The sequence below is a fragment of the Megalobrama amblycephala genome, linkage group LG1 (assembly GCF_018812025.1).
Source record: "Megalobrama amblycephala isolate DHTTF-2021 linkage group LG1, ASM1881202v1, whole genome shotgun sequence".
Taxonomy (NCBI): domain Eukaryota; kingdom Metazoa; phylum Chordata; class Actinopteri; order Cypriniformes; family Xenocyprididae; genus Megalobrama; species Megalobrama amblycephala.
Window position 1 is genome coordinate 11,787,622 of NC_063044.1, and position 23,732 is coordinate 11,811,353.

General features: G+C 36.6%; 1 protein-coding gene across 1 annotated transcript in view; it reads left to right on the plus strand.

Moving 5' to 3' along the window:
* Positions 1–4,842: 4,842 nt before the first annotated feature.
* Positions 4,843–23,732, plus strand: part of LOC125263092 (BAH and coiled-coil domain-containing protein 1) — a 100,710-nt gene continuing 81,820 nt past the window's right edge. The window contains 2 exon segments of the mRNA XM_048181961.1: positions 4,843–5,299; positions 7,402–7,706. Of these exon segments, the coding sequence (XP_048037918.1) occupies positions 7,535–7,706 (172 nt within the window). The 5' untranslated portion in view covers positions 4,843–5,299; positions 7,402–7,534.

Sequence of the window (23,732 nt, forward strand, 5' to 3'; positions counted from 1 at the left end):
ACAGCCACAAAATGGCTGTCGAGGTCTGTCTGTCTAGGGCAGCGGTTCCCCAAACCTGTCTTGGAGACTCCCTTATTGGACACACCCAATTCAAGTCTTGTAGTCTAAACCAGGAGTGTCCAAACTTGCTCCTGGAGGGCCACTTTCCTGTAGAGTGCAGCTCCAACACACTTGCCTGGAAGTTTCTAGAGACACTGAATAACTTCTTTCGTTTTCAAATTTATCCACTTGGGATTGCTTTTTTTTTAAAAATCTAAGTTTTCGCAGGACAAAAATGCATCTCAGTGTGGGCGGAAGGCCAAAACGGAGAGAAAAAGATAACGTATTAATGTGGACCAAAGGCCAATGACTGGTTTGCGAACTCCTGGTCTAGGACAGGAATGATTTCATTTCTATAAGGGTGAATTAAGACTTTTAAGACATTTTTAAGACCCGCAGAAACCCTCATGCATCCAACAAATTAGGCAGATGACTTGTTGCCTCACTGCCTTATCAGGGAATGACTTTGCTGGCAGTGTTTGCGCACAAAGGCACCTCATGAAACTGATTCTGGACAGACTTCTGAGGCAGCGTAACGGTTTAATGATTTACAGCAAAATAGAGCAAGCTTTGGTAAGAACTAAACAAATATTTAATTACTCTAGAAAGTAGTAAAAAAAGAAATTTTTGTAGTTTATGTGGAGATGATAACGGTATTGTTTTCAAAAACGTCCACTTTGAAACCCGTTTGTTTGCCTTTTCAGGTCACCAAAACGTCATTGTCATGTCATTGAACGACCAAAATGCACAAAAAGGTTTCCGTATTTATTTGAAAATGGTGTCGTGTAAACAGCCCCTTAGTTCAGTTCATGAAGCTCACTCCTAATGAGCTGATGATCTCAATCATGTGTGTTAAATAAAAAAGACAGAAAATATGCACAGTGGTTGGGGTTATGAAAACCACTGCTTTAGGGTAGTGTTTCCCAGTCCTGTTTCAGGAGGTAAGCCAATAGTACACTATTAGGATGTCTGACCCACGCATTTCAGGTCTTGGAGTCACTACTAACAAGCTAATCATTTTGTTTAGGAGGAGTTTGAAATGTGTACCGGTGGTGTGCCTCCAGAACAGGGTTGGGAACAACGCTTTAGGGATCAAAGGCTGTTATTGTACATGGAGGGGTTTGCCTCATGGGGGCAGACATATGCTGGACAAATAATACCCACTTTATATCAGTAACTCTCATTATTGGGCACTTTTGCTTGTGCATCCTCATCTTTAGGTGTCAGCGTGTCCTCAATTATTCCTACATTGAATGCTGCGTAACAAACAAAAATTACTGAGCGCAGCTTTAACATTACTTTTTTTTTTTTTTTTTTACATAAATGATAATAACATGAGTTATAAGGGATAGTTCACCCAAAAATGAAAATTCTGGCATCATTTACTCACCTTCATGTCATTCCAAACCTGTATGACTGACTTTCTTCTGTGGAACATAAAAGAAGATATTTTGAAGAAAGTTGGTAATGAAACCATTTTTGTGAGTGTTGAACAACTCATCACTTTATAAAATTGTGTTTCTTCTTTGTTCTTTACTTGCCCCTATTATAATATGTTCCAATTCTGGACTGTTTGGGCATAATTTATGGTCTCTGAAAATAAAAATTCATCCTCTGTGGGTTAGCCTAAATCAGTGGTTCTCAATTCCAGTCATAACACCAATTCAAGGGACGCAAGTACTGGAATTGAGAACCACTGGCCTAAATGAATAATTTTTATTTTTGTGGATAATTCATTAGGATGTTAGGACTTTACTTTTTCTTAAACACTGGTCCAACACAGACTTTACTTATTATACTGTATGGTGTATTGAAATCTTGGATACAGTCAAACCAAAAATTATTCAGACATTTTTGGTATATTTTTACTAGTGGGTGCAGGAAACTAGTTCATTTATGTAAGTGTGGATAGCAAAATAAGGTAAACTGAGACATATTATACGCAAAAATTCTTCATACAGTGGACTACCAGTAAAACTGATAAAAAATTTGGAACCAAAAATTATTCAGACACTTTGACCTGACCATGTTTTGCTTAAGTGTTATCTGACATAAATATTAATTTTTTAAATTTTAAATCAGTTAAAATATGACAAGATCTCAGAGTTAATTACCTTTTTTTTTTTAAACTAGTGAATAAATTGAATTAATGAAATGTTCAAGGTGTCTGAATAAATTTTGGTTTGACTGTATACTGTAAATATTAGAATGTTTTTTAAAATGCTTTTTGTTGTTGTACCATTTCAGATGGATTATGCTTCAGGTTTGTGTTTCATTAAATTCTCATTAGATGTGCAAGGGTTTTGTCCAAATGGCAACATTTACAATTCATAAATCTTTTGTTATATAAAATGTACATGCTGACATTTAATCTATTCATACCAGTGTAGAACACATATAACAATTAACATAGAGATACCCAAATGGCAGGGAAAGGGTTAACGGAGACAGCTGACGTCAGTATTTGGGGGTTGGTAAATTTAAAGTTGCAGAGAGAATATTAGTACCATCCATCCAGGATTCATTAATAAATATTCAAGTTCTCAGATGATCAGTAAAACTGATCTGTCATATGCAATCATATGATCACATAAAGACAGATCAGTTTTACGTCACTCACTATTTATTAATGAAAGCAGATATTCACAGAAATTTCTTGTCGACTGTTCTGTCCATGTTGAAATTCATGTCTAGCATTTTTATTGCAGGTTATCCCAATATTGATCAAATTTAAACAAGAAAAAATGAGGACAAAAATTATCAAATGAAGTATTTATTGCATATACAGTTACATATGATAACTACACACAGATTTCCCACCTCTGCAATATCACACCAAATAAATACATTTTTGACACATAAGCCTTCTTTCATCAACCATATTTTCAATAAAGAGCAGATAAATGCACTTTTAAATCAGCAACCAATGTGGACTTCAAAAAATTAAGCCACCCCTAAATTCAGACCGTATGCAGAGAAATTTTCATCCGGATGTAAAGATTGCTTTGAAGTGGCATTACATATTTTTATTCAATTGAGAGCAGCCTTTATCGGCTGCAAACACTTGAATGAGGTGTTTGGGCCTAAGCAGTCCTGTCCATTGGTGTAGTTAATACATCCAAATTTGAACAAAACCAGCCTGAATGGGACATGCACACAAACAATGTTCTCTGAATGTCGACTGTTTAGTAGAAGGCTATATCATCAGCAACAATTAATTACACTAAAACACATTCAAAAATCTGAATTGTAAAGCAAGCTGTTAAAGCAGGCTAAGGAAAGGCTAATTTATTTGATTTGTTAATTGCCTTTAATGTTTTGCATATTATATACTCAAAATGACAATGTCAAGACTTCATTTGTAAGGTGGGCCTATATTGTGTGATGTAGCATTGATTTTTTTGTGGAAAATTTACCTTATATGATCTGATGTTTGTTATATATATATATATATATATATATATATATATATATATATATATATATATATATATATATATATATATATATATATATATATATAAAAGTTTTTCACTGTGGATACAAAAACAGAATTATGAATGTCCAGTTTAACCATTTTGTTTCTCCTCAGAAAATGGCTCTTGCTTCCCCTGAGCTGGAGAGATAATAGTGGACTGTCAATCAGAGTCGTCATTGATTGAGCACAATCCTCTTCATATGTCCTTCTTTCTATAAGAAAATCACTCATTCTGCATCTACAAACATGTTTACTACAATTCTGCACATTATATGGAGATAAGGAGAAAAGAATACAATGCATTTCATGTTTCTCAGCAGACATTCTCCAGTGTACACAAACAGATTTAAGAGAAAATAACAGAATTTTATAGAAAGGCTGTGCAAGGGACGTACAATTTTATGTAACTAGAAATCATAACCATTACAAAACCATGTAGCTTAAATTAGATGTGATTTCAGTATACCATTCAAATGTGTTACAGTGGTTCTTATAGGCTACATTTAGTTTAAAAATCTATGTATTTTATGTGTATGTATATATATATATATAATGTTCATTCTGTCGTTAAAATATTTTAATGTATCCTTTAATTTTATCGGATAGTCTTCTTAATTTGTCTATCGCGTGTAGAAAATATCTACTCAATTATAATGAGTTCGAGTAAAACATGATCCTAACTTTCCATTTCCCAGCTTTTCTTCATTTCTTACCAATGTGTTCATAAATCCGCCTTGTGATTGTATCATGTTTATCCTTTTCAGACCTCAAGACGCATTTTAATCCTTCAAAAATAACGAATTTCTCAACTTGCGTGTTCTCCGAGTACAGATCCAGTTCGAGGGTCCGCCTTTAGGAGCGCCTTGAAACGGTCCCTTCTTATCTGTTTTCATCATCTAACCCTGGGACGCCTTGAAACCGCAGATCCAGTTATTTCTTTTTTCCAGATAACCCAATGCGGACTGGCGAGCAGCCAATCAGAGTCTTGTTTACACTCCGTGAGTGACAATACGCTGGCAACGGGCCAACCAATCAAATCCTCCGCTAAAAGGAGCCTTTTTTTAAAAACACGTTCATAAACGGAATCTATTATTAGCGTTAAACGCTACTGCAAACTATACATTTAGTGCAGTCATTTAGGTATTTGTATGCTTCTATCGCACTTATACACCGATTTTTGAAGACAACCCCTTTAATAGTGTTTGTTTTAATTCATCACGTGTTGATTGATGACGGTTTTTTTTTTTTTTTTTTTAAGAAAGTACATTAGATGCACACATACCTGCTCGACGGTTGTGCATATACACACAGTGTAAGGATTTGCTCCAGCACAATGTTTGAGGCTTTCAGCCATTGTAACCAGTCTTCAGTACTTTGCTTGAATTTGCCGCTCGCCTCACTGAGCTCTCTCGCCATATCTAATCCCCATTGGTTAGTGATTTAGACCAGTCAGAGTGCGGAGTGTCCCCGGGCGAGCGACGCCAGCTCATTATCATTCGCGAATCTGACCAATGAGCGCGTGTGTTTACTCTCCCGGAGTTGAGAGGCACGATCGGCGCCGGACAAGAGAATCGCCGTTTGGAGACTCGATTCGCGACTTCAGTGGCCTATAGAAGCCCGAGAGCGGCGAGCGACAACTGCTTCAATCGTATATGAAGGGAACTAAGGACTGAACCACTGAAATATGCTTCTTAAAATTAAGGGACATCACTGACCTGAATATTTTTTCTTGATTTCTAATTATTAAAATTATTTATTGTTATGCACGGATATAACACACCAGTAAGTAATTCATTTATTTTTATGTCATGGTTATTGTGTCGCCTGACGATGAATAAAATCAAAATGACTTTCAAAAAAATAAAGAAAATAATGTTAGCTGCGCACACTATTATTGTGCAACATTCAAAGGGAAAACATACAAATATAAAATTTAATAACTAATAATAAATATATGCATTAATTTATACGCAAGATTTAAACATTAAAATTTACATTCCCAACGCATTTGTTTAATACCTACGTAATTTTGCGAAAATTATATATATAAGTTATATATATATTTAAATTAAAGCTACGGCCTTGTTCAGTTAATTACTCAATACTGATATTTCCATGAATTATGTAGCCACATACAAATTAATATTAGGCAAAACAGCTGCGTAATATTTTTTAAATCTGCAAATTTGGTATTGTTAAATTAGAAATATATAACCCTGATTTGAAACATGACAAAGAAAAATTAAAAATGCATCCACTTGTCGTTTATTATCAGATTCAGATGTATTTTTTTCGCCGCTCAGTGCTTTTTATTGTAATAACAAAAATCGTGATTTATTTGGGATCGGTATGAGAGCGGCTCGCTTCACTGCTGGTGTCCGAGCAGCGCGTTCATCTCCCGGCCGAATAACACCACTGACACACAAGCTATATGAAAATAACCCTCCTGTCTTTGTGAGCTTCTGACTTCGACGAACACACGATACTAAAGTTGAATTATGGGTTTTGCTCACTCTGACATACAAAGACATGCATTTTACTTTGTGCATTGTCATGCACGAGACATAAACAACTGCTGTATTTGCGTCGGGATTATGCAAATATTTAACAACATGCACGTTTCAGGTGCCGATACAAAGCGTTTAAGTCTTCAATAGCATGTAAAGGCTGAGATTAAAACAAAGCATGCAGTGTGTGTGTGATTGAATGTCGTGTGCTCGAAATGGACGGCTGGTGTCGGAGCTGCGCGGTAATGGCTGACGGAGAGCAGCAGTGAGTCAGTCACTCCTCACAGGGAGACAAAAGCTGGAAGCCTGGCCACCTTTGGGTTGAGAGCTTGGCCTGCTAACAACGCAAAACACGGAATTTATTTCATTTGTACATTTTCTGGAAAAGCTGTAATTGGTAGTTTTCTGCGTATATCAATTAAGGAACCCATTTCAATAATCATTTATCGTGTGACATTCTGCATTTTCTACCAGAGACAGCACAAAAGACTCGCTGAATGAAGCACATAAATGAATATCAGCTGGTACTGTTTGATTTAATTGCTTCAAATAAAAGCTGAAACAGGTCAAACAGATAAAAGAAAATTGCAGTTGTTTACATAGCCTATGCACACACACTCACTTGTGTTTTCCAGTGCAGCTATTCTGATTAAAAACCAAATGGAACTAGTATAAAATAGGTTTATTTTGACATGGTATTTAAATATTGTTTTTATTATCGTTTGGTATGTAATATCAAAAGTGAACTGATCTTTTTATTCAGAGTACATATATGGTCCAACTATCCTATTATGTAAAATAAAATATTGACATGTTATAAAATATAGTATCACAATCAAATTGTTTAAATGATTGAATTTATCAAATGCATGCATGCAAATCTGTCATTTTATTTTTCATGCACATATATAAAAACCCTATATAATTTAGATTTCATATTAATGTGTAGCTAAATGGTCTTCTAACTAACCTACAATAAAAACAGAGAGACATCCAAATGCTGGAAACAATATTATCAAGCTTGCATATTGTTTGTTTGCCATCATATGTGTGCTTATAAAATATGAAAACACCATTTAAAAGATCATTTTTCTGTGTTCTGGGTTTGGATGTTTATCACGCTTCCATACACTCGCTCTCTATTAGGCCTATTCAATCACTGCCATCTATGGCCTTTTCACATCAATTCAATGGACGTGCATTAAAAAAAACCAATGCATTTCTTCTTTTAAGTGAATGTAGATCAAAACTAGGTCTCGATTTATATTGCAGTTTTCTTTCATCTGAGGAACACTGAGAGCATGAAGCAGATCAATGTCAGCTGGTGTGCCATACTAAGATAATAATAACGCCTCTTCTTTCTTTCTTTCTTTGTAGAAAAGATGATTGAGGACTTCAACCTGAGCAGGAGAGGCGAGCTTTCCGCTAAAACAAACGCAGACGGATTACAGTACATAGGTTTCATCTGATTTCCGCTTGGTTTTGGATTATATCGGCTGTTTTCTTTGGAATGGAGGGTCGTGATTTCTCCGCTCCGGCACATCTCCTTTCAGAGCGGGCCACTCTAGTGCATCGCGCCGCCTCTCGCATCTCCTCCTCCGGCCACGGCTCTGTGCAACATGCGCCTCATTTTCCACCCGGGAAATATTATCCATCCCATTTACCGATGGCGGCGCATTCAGGTTTGTTGTGTTTTCTGGCTTTTCTTTGCAAACAGCGATTATTTGAAATACACGATTTCAGAGAATAGCAAATGTTTATGTTTATATCAGGCCTGTATTTGATTGATTATTTATGTCTAGTAGTCTTTCTTATGGATATACACTGCTTTGAACAACCTCTGATGTAACATTAAAAGACTTTAATCCAGATATCAATTCAAAAACCCTATAGACACTAAAACTAATTCCTGATATTTATTGGTATTTTGCTTATTTCAGGTGCTACAAATAACCAATGTAAACCAAAACAATTGAATCGCATGTATAGATATAGATTGGTAGGCCTGTCATTTTCGTCTTTTTTTCGGTTGTTATGCTCATATTTTCGCTAGAGTTAAGAAATAACACAAAAAAAATAAAATACTTGTGTACATGAATTACATCAATTGTTAACAGAACATCTCGGTTTAATATGAATTGTGACAGGCGACGGTTATGAGGATATATTGGGCTTATAACAGCTAATATTATCTGTAAGGCATTGTAAAATAAGTTTAAATTATATAAATTGCCCTTCAAATTTAGGTTTAAGTACAGAATGCACGTGGTGTCTTTTAATATAAAAAACTGTTTTGGTCTAAATGATTTTGCATTTGTTGTGCAGCAGCCTACTAAGGATGGTTTTAATGTTTAATGTTAATAGCCTAATTAAAATTATTTTTTCAGAATACAGTTTTGCAATGCTACTGTAAGAATGAGGAATAAGGTTGTTGATAGTCAGATACAGTTTCATTCTTAATCATTTGCACCATTCTAGAACAAAGCTCCATGTGCTCCAAAATATTCTTGCCTGACTTATTAATAATGCAGAAGTAAATAACCAACCATAGAAAACTGTACATTTTAATCAATTAAATGAAGAATGTTATTGTTTTGCATGGCTGCAGGCCTTGACCTTCTCAAGCACATGAATCCATTTAGTGTCTTGTGTTTAGATTATTTTGGGAACAAACAGATTTACAAAACCCATTAAATGATTATGAATTTAGAATTATGTGATTATAGTTTAGACTGCTAAAATGTATTAGAATTTAATGAAAAGAAAAGGTTTGTACACATCAAATGTATGCGAAATATCTACAATAAGGCATTGTTCCAGAAGTTTCCATACACTCAGATACACTGATATTTATAGATGAGTCTGTTTGGTCTTTGGGAATGAGTATTTAGGCTAATGTTAGCTAAAGGGTGCAGGTGTGCTGCTAACCGGATATGACAATGTCTTTTGGTCGTACACCCACAGCTTGCGCCACCATGCAGCCGTGCCCTTAACTGTCATCACTGTTCAATGATTGAGACAGGTGAGGGATTGTACCTGGAGATAAAATTCACAGGGCTCAGAGTTTTATAGCTTTGTCTGGAATATTACCGTCTCCTGCTTGATTCATGTGGTGACTTTCAACCGTGTTATTATTACTGCAGCACCACCACTACACCTTTATTTTAGACAAGGATGATGGAGAGCAATTTTGCATCGTTTAAGTTTGATGAAAAGCTTTTGCACTAGCATGAAATGTGTAAAAGGATTTTAAACCATGTATATGAGTGATTGACTGATACATTGGACAGGATGATATTTGATATTTTAAAAATGATCGACGGCTGACAACTGTGCTAATTTACAGAAGTGGTCATTCTGGCTTGTTAATGGATAATGCACATTTTGTTTTCATATTCTATAGTGAATTTAGCAAACAAACAGTTACCAATTGAACTGCTTTAATAGTGCCACAGTGTTAATCAACCTACAGATGACTTACCTGTAGTCATGGCTTACATAAAGTTATGCTTGCGTATTAATCTTCCAGAAATTATATTAAATGGCTAAATACATTTATTTATTTATTTATTTTTTTTTTTTTTAAATCCCACCAATAATGTATATGTATCTTAACAAATACCACTATTTATTCAATCGAGTAAAGCACCATGGTTATGCAAACCAATCTGGATGGTCACCAAACCAGTTTTTTTCTCATTAGGAGCGAACGGACCGGTCAATAGCGTCCCGCAGGCGTGAAGGGGGTGTAGCTGGATTCGCTCTGTCCCTCCAGGGACTGCCTCCCTCACAGCCTCACATGAATTCTTTACAAAGAACATGAATATTTCAGGGAATTGATGTACAAATGCATTCAGATGCAGGTTGGGATCCAGGCTCAGTGAAAGACCTTCTGTGGTGTCTTTCAGAGGCTTTATTATTCAGCTGCTGTTGGACTCGGAGGCTTGTAGAGACAGAGGCTGCTGTCGCAACGCTCTCTTGGCTTTGAAACAGCGATGTTCCTCAAAGACTTATGAAATGTGGGCACGTTTCTGAGAAAGCTCTCGATTTCACTTCTCCTCACTCGATTATTTTGGTTCTTCCTTTTGGTTTGTTGCTTATTCTGAGACTGAAGTTGCACTTTTGCACTCATCTCGGAGTAATTTTTGTGGTATAGTTATACATTACCTGTTACTGGATAAGACATCAGATTTATCTCAGTTGAGCGTTAAAACTTGAAAAACCTTTGCATTTGGCACTGAGATGTTCCTCATTAACATTGCTACAATGAGATTCACTTATACACATGCGTTGGGGAGTTGGATTCTCATAGACCTACACTAAAGGAGAGGCCATATAGACCAGAATATCATAGAGACTTTGAGGTATCATTCTTAAAAATAAAGCTTCCCAAAGGGGGTTTTCACAGTGATGCCATAGAAGAACCATTTTTGGTTCCCCAAAGAACCTTTCAGTGAACAGTTCCTAAAAGACCCATTGTGAAGAATAATTAAATGATCTAAAGAACCCTTTTCCACTATGAAGAATCTTTTTGTTCAGTGGAAAGTTTCCATGGTTGTTAAAGGTTCGTCATAGAACCATGGATGCCAATAAAAAAAGCCAATAAGCAACCATGCAGAACACATCAGCAAAACGCTGTAAAGCCCTGATATACTCGAGGCAAAGTTCTTTTTTGTTCGTCGCTTGGACTTAAAAGAAGTTAATAATACTTTTGCAGTGATATACTGTTAGTTAACATCCAGACAATATCAAGCGTTTGAAAAAAATGACAGTGGTGAGAAAACGGCAGTTAAGAAAGGATCTGATTGTAGTGATCATCACCAGCTCTGCAATTCAGCACTCCAGTCACATCAAATTTATTTATATAGAACTTTAAACAATATATTGTTTTAAAAGCAGCGATTTTACAGTATTAAACATGAAAAAACAGTGACAACGTCTCATTCAATTAGAATTACAACTTCATTTTCTATTATAAAGCGACTCTTCAATGCGTTCATGTTTTTACTCGTGGACATCTGACCTCGAAAGACTGAACAGAAGAAATGAACCGGTGTGGTGGGAAATCGAGTCCCCCCAGGAAACGGGTCTCCTTTAGGACCACGAATGATCCCATTGGTTCAACAGACTTTTAATGAGTATTTTTAGCGCCTGATTATAATTCTGATTTAATTATTATCATTTATTTAATTCTTATGATTTATTTTGCTTAAAATGCTCTTTAATGACCATTACTGTCTTTTGACATGGGTCATATACTACATAACTGAAGCTATAGGTTGTGAAATCAAGCACTTAATGTAATAAAACATCATACAATAGTGAAATAAGTTATAATTAGTCAAGACATCACTATAACAACTTTAGATCAGAAATAACCACATGGAGACAAGATTTGTCATGACACTAGAGAAGATTTGCACCTCTAAGGAGCCTCAGAGCCACACCCAACTATTACATCATCGCCATTGACCAATGGTAGTTCAAAGGTGTTGTTTACCAGCCAGAGCAAACATTTCCGGAAAGTTTGCTTTGGCAAGCTTTTTCGAACTCCTGAAACGAACGCCAACCAAGCTTCATTTTGGCCTGATTTTGTCAGAAATTACGTTAGATCATTCCGTTCTTTGTCATATCCAATTATACCCAAGCAACTGTAATCACCTACAATACCTTAGCATCAACAACATCACTCATTCTTAAGAATCTGAAAAAATTTAGCTGTTTCAATTCTTTATGTGCCTTAATTGTAACCGTTTAAACACTATAGTGACTGTGGTTTGTGGAGTTGTGTCATGGATCTTCTCTAGAAAAGTTTTAGATGGTTAAATCAAATTCTTTTGGCTGTAACAATACAAACACCAGATGTTCTTAATACATTTTCAATCAAATAATTTAAATACAATGTTATAAATAATAAAAAAAATAAAGCAGTATCATGTGTAAGCATATTGTTATTGAGGTTTGATGTTGCATAAGACATTTGGTCTCCATTTCCTCCAAACCCTTGGTTCTCCTGTTCTTCTTACCACGTCTTGTCTGGGGGGGGGGGTTGAGTTGGCTTCCTTCCTGCAACCCCCAACACACTACAAACACACACACAGACCAGGACCATTGTTTCCGATCACAGCTTTGTGTGTGTTTTACAGCATGTTGCTCAAAGATAAAAACACACCCTCCCTCCCTCTTTTATTGTCTTGGAGGGGCAGAACGTCCCTGTCTGTCCCCTCGTTCTTATATCCGGCCTGGATATCACAGCAACCCGGCTCTGTTTACAGGTTAACCCTGCTGACTGCTGCTTACCCTTGTGTTTTACTTTCCAGAAGGGGAATAAATAACTCTACTGAGAGATTTTATTAAAGAGCTCATCATGTGAATGTCTCAGAAGAGGGGGTATGGGGATGGAAAGGCAGGCACAGGTGTTTAGTGGTGTTATGAATGTGTGTCTGGTGTTTATGGCAGACCTGATGAAGGGGTTTGTAGACAGATATGAGGTTGGCTAGTCGTAAAGTCTGTCTCATTTCCAAACAATCTGAGATAGCAGTTTTAGGGCCCACATCAAGGGCTTCACTGATATTGTTAGAAACCGTTTCTATTCTTATGCTGCTTTAAAAGCATGAAGTTAAAATGCAGCCTTTTTACGTAATGTTCTTATTGTGAATGATTCATCAGTGCACAATAATCAAACTAGGTGTGTTGGACTTCATCAAAGTACCGTGAGAGCAATTAGACTGCACAGAAAGCTGGCTGTCAGACAGTGCATGCCGTGAGCATTAAACTTTCTCTTTCATGTCTTATTGTGCTTAAACTGTGTGTTTTTGACATAATCTTGAGTGTATTTGACAAAGTCACACAATCAGTTATGTCTGTGAACGTAAACAGCAGGGAAAGAAATCGCATGTGTATATTAGATCGGTGTATTGAAGTAAAAACAGCATAATATACAGTACCTACTGCTACATATGCAGTTAATATGAACCAAACAACAAAAGAAAAACTGAAAATCAATCACTTCTCTTGACTGAATAACTTTAGTAGCTTTAATAAGAATACATTTGTTACTTGAATGCTGCTGTTAAATGATCTGGCGAGGAGATAAACATTGGCGGACTGTGTACAGCTCACTCAGAGGAGTAGCTAAGCTAATAAGGCAGAGTCTCTTGCCAGTTGTGGGCGGGGCCTGTTCAATGTGACGTCACATTGGAGCACATTTCTGAACGGCTTGTTTTGAGACACTGTTTCAGATTTAGGGGATGGATTTTTACCATAATAGGATGGTTGTGTACACACACTGCAGACATAATTATGTTCATAAAAGTGAATTTTGCATAATAGGTCCTCTTTAAGGCCATTCACCCTAAGAATGATAACTATAAATTATAATAAATTTTACACCACATCACAATTGTTAATGATGATGCCACAGAAGAATGATATCGTTGGAATCATTTTAAGAGCAGTTTTTTTTCCTCAGCTGATGAACAATAAAGACATTGACAACCAATCAGAATCCAGCAGAGCTCGGGCATTTAAAGTGACAGACGGCAAAACTGTGGCATGTGCTTATAATAAACAAAACAACCATGTTGTGCATAGTTAGTGTGGACATTAATATAGTTATTGTTATCTTTATCATTCTTGGTGTGACCGGGCCTTTACTCACCTTAAAGCTTTTACATCATTTACAACTGGTTCAAGATCAATTTAATTCAATTCACATTTATTTGTATAGTGCTTTTCACAATACACGTTTCAAAGCAGCTTTACAGAAAATGCATGTCAACATTACAATTTAGAGTGATCTGTTATCAGAGGTGTCCAAATTATGTAATTTCAGAAATGTGCATATACAAATCACACAGTTAGCTAAAAATGTATTAATTTAAGGCAGAAACAATGAGCTCATTGAAGTAATGAATACATGTTAACAATGATTAGGATACATAGCAAAAGATTAGTGTTTAACCCATGTCAGTATGTATAATAGTACATAATATAGCATAATATTAGGTTACATCTAGACCAACCATGTATCAAGGAAGTTAACAAACTGTTATATGCTGAATTCAGAAAATATACACACATTATATAGGTCTCATATGTTTTTGTGCATCATTTGTGTGCTTAAATCTTTGACCCGATTAGCAGCTATTTGCTATGGAAGCTTGTTTCCGCCACTAAATAAAAATAAAAAAGGTAATTGCAAATTATCTCACAATTCTGACTTTTTTCTCTCGCAATCATGAGATTTAAGCTCGCAAGTGCGTTATAAAGTCAGAATTGCGTGAAATTCGCAATTGCCATTTTCTCGCAATTGCGAGTTTTCATCAAGGAATTCTTACTTCATAATTCACAATTTTGCCTTTTTTTTTTTTTCAGAATTGTGAGATATAAAGTCACAATTATAAAGTCAGTGTTTTTTCCCCTCACAATTGTAACACGCAATTATGAGAGAAAAAAATTCTGTATTGTGAGATTTAAACTCGCAGTTGTGTTATAAAGTCAGAATTGTGTGTTATATTGTCAGAATGCGAACATTTTTTTTTCTCTAAATTGTGAGTTTATATCTCGCAATTCTGAGGGGAAAAAAAGTCAGAATTGTGAGATAAAAAGTCGCAATTATCTGTTTTATTTTTATTTCATGGCGGAAACAAGCCTCCATAATTTGCTTTTCTGGGGTAGATTTAGGGTTTTCTGATTGGTCAGTGTGTGTGTGTGTGTGTGTGTGTGTATGTGTGTGTTCCTGTATATGTGGTTTATGATGACACAAATGTGTATAATGACATGGGTATTATTACAACATAAACATGGTTTACCAAATGGCTTAAAAAACATGCTAAATTGTGTAGGGGGTAGGGTTAGTGTAAGGGGATCGAATATACAGTTTGTACAGTATAAAAACCATTACATCTATGGAGAGTCCCCTAAACCACATATACAAGTGTGTGTGTGGCACTGTGCCACGCAGCCGTGGCGTCCCCTCACACTGCAGGTCAGGCGGGCAGAGCAACCTTACACAAAGAAGACACGCTGGCCAGGCAATCTTCCCTGTATCACATAACCCATATCGCATTTTCAAACCCGCCGTGTATTTTACACTTCATCGGAGGAAGCTCACACTTCCCTTAAACTACAGCAGCTTTCGAAGAGTAAACCATTAAACAAGACGAGCAAAGGAGATGTTTAGAGGAGCTGCAGGTGAAGAGAACCATCTCTCTCTCTCTCTCTCTCTGTCTGTCTGTCTCCCTCTCATCAGGCGGTCTCGGGCCAACCGCCGTGTGTGCTTGTGCTGCATGTGACAGCTGTTAGACATTAATAACGGCTCAAGCAGAAAATCCAGATTACTTGTTTTTAATTTCAATTTTATTATTGTAATCTTTTAGAGAAAAGAGCAGAGGAAACCATGTTGTGTTTTGGATGGTGGATTGTGGGTCTGTGTGTTTGGCGGCCGGTACCGACCTCAATCATGTGTCTGCCTCATGACGAACCTCATGAGTTCTCATATTTGTAACACTTTACAATAAACCCCCATTAGTCAATGCATTAACTAACAATGAGCAAGACATTTGTTACAGTATTTATTAATCTTTGTTAATGTAAGTTAATAAAAATAAAAACTGTTAGTTCATGTCAGCTGAGTTCCATTAAATAATGTAAACAGATACAACTTTTAATTTTAATAATGTATTAGTAAATGTTAGCATCAAAAATGCCTTTGTTAGTTCATATTAACTAAATGGAAAACTAACACTTTTGCTAATTGGTTATCACAACATTTTTTCTTTTGTCAAATCAACTTAAATAATTAATGTGGTTCAGATAACATAACATTTTGAGTTTCTGTTGATTAAACCAATTGCCTTCATTGTATTAGCTCAAATTTTTAATTTCAATGAACTCAAAATTTTAAGGCAACCAGGTAACTTACTTTTTTAAGTTAAACCAACAATTATTTTTTACAGTGAATATTGGTCAGACCAATATACTGATCTGTCTTTTAATAAAATCATGAATATTAAAGAAATGTTCTGGGTCAATGCAAGTTAACCTCTACAGATCGTAGAGGACCGAAATTTCTTGACAGATGTACACAGCACAACCCATACTGTCCCACTGAATTTTGTATTTTTATTTAGAATGTGTAATTGGACTTATATATTTATAAATTGAGAGACACTGAACTATTATGCTTTTGTGACTAGGGTTTGTGTGCACAATCCATCAGTTTGTTTTCATAATCCTTCATTAAAATGAAATTACTTTTCTGTTGACATTACCAATGCCACATGGGTGTGAGGGAAAAAAAAAAAAAACACAATTCAATTATATCTTGACATCCTTAACATCCAATCAAATCTCGATGGATTAAATCCTGTCCTGTTAGAAAATCCTGTTATAAATATGGCACATTATGGGAAAAAAATTGATGCAATAAATATATTGCTGGTTATGTTGTCTTTTAAGAAATCTAACACTCTTAATACTTCATAACACTTCATACAGATGTTTTTTTTTTAATGATATGGCTATTTTGAAGCAAGACACCCTTGTTGCTTTGTTTTTGTAAAGGCAAACCTGTGTCTCTCACTGTCAGTTCATACACAAGAATAAGAATGTGACTGCCACTAATTGGATGTATGTCATCATTGTGGCACTTCACTGATACACTGTGCTGAGCAAGAGTTGTGCTGTTAAATATACACACATTCATTTCAAAGATGTGTTGACCCTTTTGTGCAAAATCAAAGTTTAGCATCAGAAATGTCAGTTTAATCAGTCTGGAGGGAGGCTGTACGCAGCGGCCTGTGTCTCAAATGCACAGCCACTTGTTGCACTTGGAGTGAGTGTATAGAGCACACTGTCACAGACCCTGTGTTTTATTATATTAGTGTGTTTATTTTTGAAATTCTGATTTAAGATCAAATTTTGGCTCAAACCGAAAACAAGGACCTCAGACTGTTTACAGAACAGTTATTAAACTTGAGTACATCAGATCAATACTGGTGCTCTGAAAGTGTATTTACTTTAAAAAAATCACAAATATTTACTAAGAAATGACAGCTAATACATTGTGCTAAACATACAATTTTGAAATAGAAAGATTGAAATAGTATTTTCTTGTAAAACATACTCCAATAAACTTTGAAAATCTTTTTACTTTAAAATTTCCAATTTAATTCAATGTGTTACTTGCTGTTTCTTTATAATTGTTTGTGGAATTTGCTAGCAATTTCTGAGTAAAAATTGTTTGTTTTCAGTGTATGTACTAATGCATCAATGACCAAACATTCATGTCAAACTCATGTCCATTTACTGTACATTTTAGTAAATGCATCTGTATCTATGTATGCAGAAAAAATGAATTCTGTCTAGTAAACATATACTACAGCAATAGTAAGAGTAGTATGCTATTATGCTTAGCTTTTGTCCTCAAAGTACCCTAGTGCTCACTTTGACCACTAGAGTACACTGCCTCCTCTTTCTCTCTCTCTGTCTTTCTCTCTCTAGCTCTAATCAGTAAGTTTTCTTAGGAGGTATAAAATGATGACAGGACAGTGTTGTTCTATGTTGTCAGAGAAAGAAACATGAGCAAATCCAAAAAATATATCCTTATTCACATGTTTGTAGCATTATTTCTATTTGAAAACCTTCAAACAGAACCAATAACTGGTGAAAGGGTGAGCACTATTGCTCACAGTAATGATTTGAACAAACCTCAAACAATATGCATTAAATTTGATGTGTAACTCATCGCACACTTGTGCTCCAGATGTGTATGATGCCTCAAATCATGTGGCCTCTTGAGGAGAAGTTTACTATTACATTTCTAACCAATCAGGTTTATGGTTTTCACCTGGCTGATGATAAAATGTGGCATTAAACCTGGCAATAAATCCAGGGGTGTCCAATCCTGCTCCTGGTAGGCCAGCATCCTGCAGAGTTCAGCTCCAGTATGCGAGCCTGGATGTTTCTAGTGGGTCTGAAAAGCTTGATTAGCTGGTTTCTGGTGTGTTTAATTGGGGTTGGAGCTAAATTCTGCAGGACAGTAGCACTCCAGGAGCAGGATTGGACACCCCTGCTCTAGACTTTCATGGAAGATTGGCAGTTAGCATCACGCTGGTTCCCTTGACAAAAACTCAATAGGAATTTCCCATAGGCTTTTGGATTTTTGTAAAAAATTAATTTTGTGATCAACAAAATTTTATGATACTTGCACGTTTTGTCCATCGAGATAATTTTCACAGATGAACACAACATTTATGAATTTTGAAGCCTAAATGTCATCGCCAGAAGAAAAAGCTAAAGGTAGGCTATAAACAAACTACACCACGGTGACATGACTTGAGTGTCACCACCAATAAGCTTCCGACAACACTTTCAATCTTTATCTAAAAACACTTTCCCTGAAAGTTTAAGTTAGAATAGTTCGTAAGAGCACAGTTATAAGCATAACGAGGCTGTAGAAGCGGACTGAGTTCACCTGTTCAGTGTGATGACGTTTAATGTCGCCAATAGCCTCTGTAGTCCCATTTTGAAAGTGTCTTGAACTTGTCTTATCCATTTAACCAAAAACCCATTCAGAAAACTCATTGACTTTGAAACGATAGAACCGGAAGTGCAAAATGCTAACTCGCTTCTGGGTTTTGGCCTACAAAAATGCATCATAGTTCCACCACTCTATAACACAAGCACTTAGGGGTTGTTTTAACACCAGTAAGCAACCACCTGAGCTGCGTCCCAATTCAAAGACTCCATCCTTTGAAGGATGCTGTCTTCAAAGGCCACATCTTCGAAGGCCATAAAAGTCAAACTGAGCATTTAAACGGGAGAGTCTAGCCTATGAAGGATTGCTCTTTTCGCCTAACAACTGTGACCGCTGCTGTCAATGAGCGGCAGTAACGTTTGTACTGGACTTTTTTGAAAGTTATATTCAACTGTCTGAAAACAAAACGCTCTAAAATGGTTCACCTCGGTCCATTTTTTTTGTACATAACGAGTATAAACTAAAATCGCAACTTAGTAAAATATAAGTCAACATTTGACCCGCTTTAAAGTTATTTCATAAGTATCGTTAGATATTCGAGTGAAACCCAATACTTACATTTAAAAATAATATAATCTGGCATTTTCTCTCAAAAAATCTATTCGTCACCAGTGTGCAATGAATCTTGGGATAGGCTGGGCACAAAGGAACCACTTGTTCTATTTTTCGTGGCCCAGGAAATGAAGGGCACATTCAAAGGAGCTTTCGAGAAACAACCTGGAACAATCTAGCAATGTCTTGGCAACTATCCATAGCAACACCCTAGCAACCATCCACAGCACTTTAATGCTGTAAAATTCATCAATTATGAAACACATTTAATTCAGCCATAAGCAGCTCTACAGAAGGCAATATTGACATTAGGGATGTGCAACGATTAATTGCGATTAATCGTTTGCAAAATAAAAGTCTGTGTTTACACAATGTGTGTGTGTTCTGTGTATAATAATTATGTGTGTATATATCGCGATTAATCGTTGCACATCCCTAATTGACATTCAATTAGTCGAGTTGTCTTTTAAACCCTTCCAGTGAGCTACATTTTCTTCAGGAAATATAGACATCTAGTAAGATTTCTGCAGGAAATTTTAAACTGGTTTGCTCTGAGACTCTGAGCTTCTAGGATCTGTGCGAAAAGCACATCGTTTAGAGTGGAGATGGTTAGAGAGGTTAGTGCGAGGGATTAGAATTGTATAACATCTATCTAATATTAAAGAGACAGCTGCGGTCCAGGAGTTAATCCTGTGCTATGGGGCAGGAGTGATGATGATTCCTCTCTGGAGGCCGTGGGGAGATCCAGGCTGGATTTATGGCTCTGAGAGTGTATGGTGGCGGGAGCGGCCCGCGCCGGGCCTGTCTGGACTGATCAACACCCCCAACGACTCCCTCAGACTCACTGTGGCAGGTGTTTTCTTTAAACGGCTGCGGGTCCAGGCACACAGCCCACTGTAAGCAATGAGAGCCAGGTGTCAACACCATCTCTCTCGCTGTCCATATCGCTTTCTTTATTGCTATGATTATTTTACACATTTTACAATACTGCCAAAACATCAGTGCAGTTTAAATAATAATAATGAAAATATACAATAATTTCAGAAACCATAAAATATAATAATAATAAAATACAGAAAAACAAACAAGTAAAAAATTGTAATAATAAAATTCCAGTATAATTAATAGAAAATGTGAAATTTGTGAAAAGATGAGTTTAGATTTGTGAAAGATGTATGTCATAAAAGCAACATGTTCTTCAACCAATACACCTATATAGGTAGTTTGTCACTTCCCTAAAATACGACCCATAGGAGCGTTTGCTAAAGTTGCGCCCCAATCGACATCAGGACACTTTCATTTTAATTCATGAAATACGACCCATAGGAGCGATTGCTAAAGTTGCACCCCAATCGACAACAGGACACTTTCATTTTAATGCATTGTTCCCTTTTATCTGCATCATATTTCGGGTTTCGCGTAGCTTAATTGGCAGAGCATTGCAATATATATGCAATCATGTGATCATGCGATTGTGGGTTCGATCCCAGGGAAAGCATGTGCTCATAAAGAGTATATGCACTATAAATCACTAAGGGTAGGTTTAGAGGTGGGGTGGGTGTAGTCGTTAATGAAAAAATGAGTTTTGCTAAATGGAAATATACACATTGCGTTTAAATGAATATGCATTTTGATTGGTAACGACAGTCATACGTCATTTCATGACAACAGACGTAACACGACACTGTCATTATTTTTACGCCAACTAGAGGGCGCATGACTTTAAAACGTAAATATAGGTCGTAATAAGGTGCTTGAAAATGACCTATATGGTTGTTGTTGTTTTTTTTGGAGGACAGTCTGCATAAAAGCGTTAGTTAATTCTACATTCAATAAAATAAATTTTAAATTTTTTTTAACTAAATGTTTACTGAAAACCAAGGCCGTAACCATGAACATGGATAGTAATGGTACTTTTTATTTAAAGGGGCTATTTGTACGAATTTTCATGTATTAATCGATAAAAAATTTGAAAAAGTATTGATAATGTGTGAACAATTTGTAATGAAACTTAAAAAAACAAGACCTTCCCTGACTTCTTATGTTGTCTATGAAAGCCTGTTGACTGATTTTTATGTGAAGGACTATATTTTGCTTGCATTTAAGAAGGATGTGACATTTACACGCCCTTCTGAGAGCCTCTCTTCCAGTTCAATGAAACGAATGCTTATACAATGTTCAGGATAATGCTGAAAGAGCCATTCTGTAATGTCAATGTGTCATGCAAAGAAAAAGGATTAATTCCAAACTATAGTCTCACATAGCCGGATCTATATCATCTATAGTCTCAGATATACTTTATAATTAATCAAACAATCATATCAGTGTAATTTTAATGATCTCATCAGTCGACATGATGCCGGTGAATCGCAGAGCTGGTGCAAACATCCACATCGCTATGATCAGATGCTTTCTGAACTGCTGCTTTCTCATGCTTACATTTTTGTTGTGTTTATTTTGTTATTGAGAGGAAAGCGCGCAGCACAAATTCATCTAACTGGCAATCACAGTAGCTTGGTCGGTGTCTGGATGTTCGTTAACAGTATATCGCTGCAAATGCATTTCCAACCTCTTTTACTTCTAAACAAAGAATATCGGGGCTTTGAATCACGTTCAGTCTCTTGTAGTACATTGTGTGCACGCATCTCTGTCTCAGACGTCACGCCCACAGACTGTTGGATGAACGCCACAAAACACTTCAGGAGTTTCAATGTCATCATCTGATTGGTTGAATCAGGATTTTCGGGATTCGTATGTATCGCGTTGGAAACAAAGCTATCCAATCTCCCTTTTGGAAGAAGAAATCCGTTGTTACAACTGTGACAATGAGCATATCAGGATCAACTAAACGCTGCATTTTCAAAAGTAAATGAAATTCACAGCACCATTGTTGCAGTAAACTTGCAAATGTTCTTACATAATTGCATGTTGGCATTGTGGGGACATCTACTTTACATTTTCACGCCCCTTAACATGACTGAACCAAACAAACTGTGATTGGTTGCTTTAAGGCTGGAATACACTACACGATTTTTAAAATCTGAACAGGTTTTTAAAACACTAGGCATCATACACTTGCCGACTTTGTAAATGGTTACAGAGAAAAGCTGGGCATCATACACTACCAGACTTTACAATCATTCGGAACACAAACAGAAACATGCGCCTGGTTGCTAGGAGACGCATGACAGACAGGCGAAACAAATGCAGGAGATTTATGCATGATCGCGGCTCCATCTAGCGGCTGTAAGCGGTATATAATAGTGTCTCAACATGATTACTCTTCAAGCGCCGTGATTCGTGAGCTGAATGAGGTAAGTTTTTACTTATCACCCGATCTTGTACAGTAGTCTCATTTTTTTTCTCGATCTTTGTTACTTCGCACCCTTGATTTGCATTGCTTGGGCAGCGTATGACTGTACCGTGTAACGTTATACTGTATTCATTAGCAACACATATTGTTCACTGATATGTGTTCTAAAATCGGCTCAAAATATCAAACAGGTTTGATATCCTCCGTCTGGATGGAATCAAAATCTGAAAACCATCATATACTACGTGATTTTCCATAGAATCTGTCGGCTCAAATCTGCAGACTGGCTCTGACTTTTGTCAACTAGCGTCAACTTGTTCAGACTGTAAATCGGGGGGAAAATCGGGGCAAAAGTCGTGTAGTGTATTCCAGCCTTTACATGTCAGTCAGACGTCTTGTGTGATCCTTGGCCAATGAAAACTGCTATGGAGTCCAGACCTTCTGCCATCGTCAGTATGAATAAGTGTCTGGCTGCAGTTCACTTAACGGCCACCGGTGTTGTTAATAACATGGGTTTCTAAATTCTACATATAGCCCCATTAAAGGATTTAAAAAGATTCAAGCAAATAAAGAAAAGAAATTTGGCCATATCTGACGGCCCTGCTAGAAACTATAAATATATATTTCTGACACATAAAAATATGTTGCTGAAAATAAAACATATAATTTTTTATGGTAGAGCCAGTGAAAATGCTGTCAGGGCAAGTACAAGCACTGACTCTGCCAGACCAGCAGAGAAATCCTTACTGTTGAGCCCTGAAAATAAAGCAGTCTCTCTCTCTTTGGCTGAAGTGGCAGGTGAATTAATTGGTGCTGACGGTGTGATAAGGCTGTGTTTCTGAGCGAGGTGTGAACTAAGTGTAGTAATGATTACTCTGTTGTGTAGTTCTGGGGGGTGGAGGTGGTTAATGCTTGTGGATGGAGGGGAGGTTGAGTTGGGATTTGGGAATGGGGGGTGGAGGGTGTAAGATAGCATCTGATTAATAGCTGGGAATGCTTTGAAGTGACACCCAAGCACAGCGGCACACTGGGTAATGGTGCTGGTGCGTTTCATTTCTTAGTCTTTATTAGCCTGCATTCTTTCAACAGGATCTCTTTCCTCCACAGGCGCCATTTCTGTACAGTAATAATGGCGCTTTTATTCTTTCATCTTTTCACACTTTGCTGCCATTTTCTATGTCGTGCTCGGTAAAGCGGGCAATTGTCTCCATTTTCTGGCTTTCAGTTAGAGGGACGATGTGAAAAGGGGAAAATGGGTGTCAAGCAATGGGTGGAATAGCATTCAACATACTAATATTATTT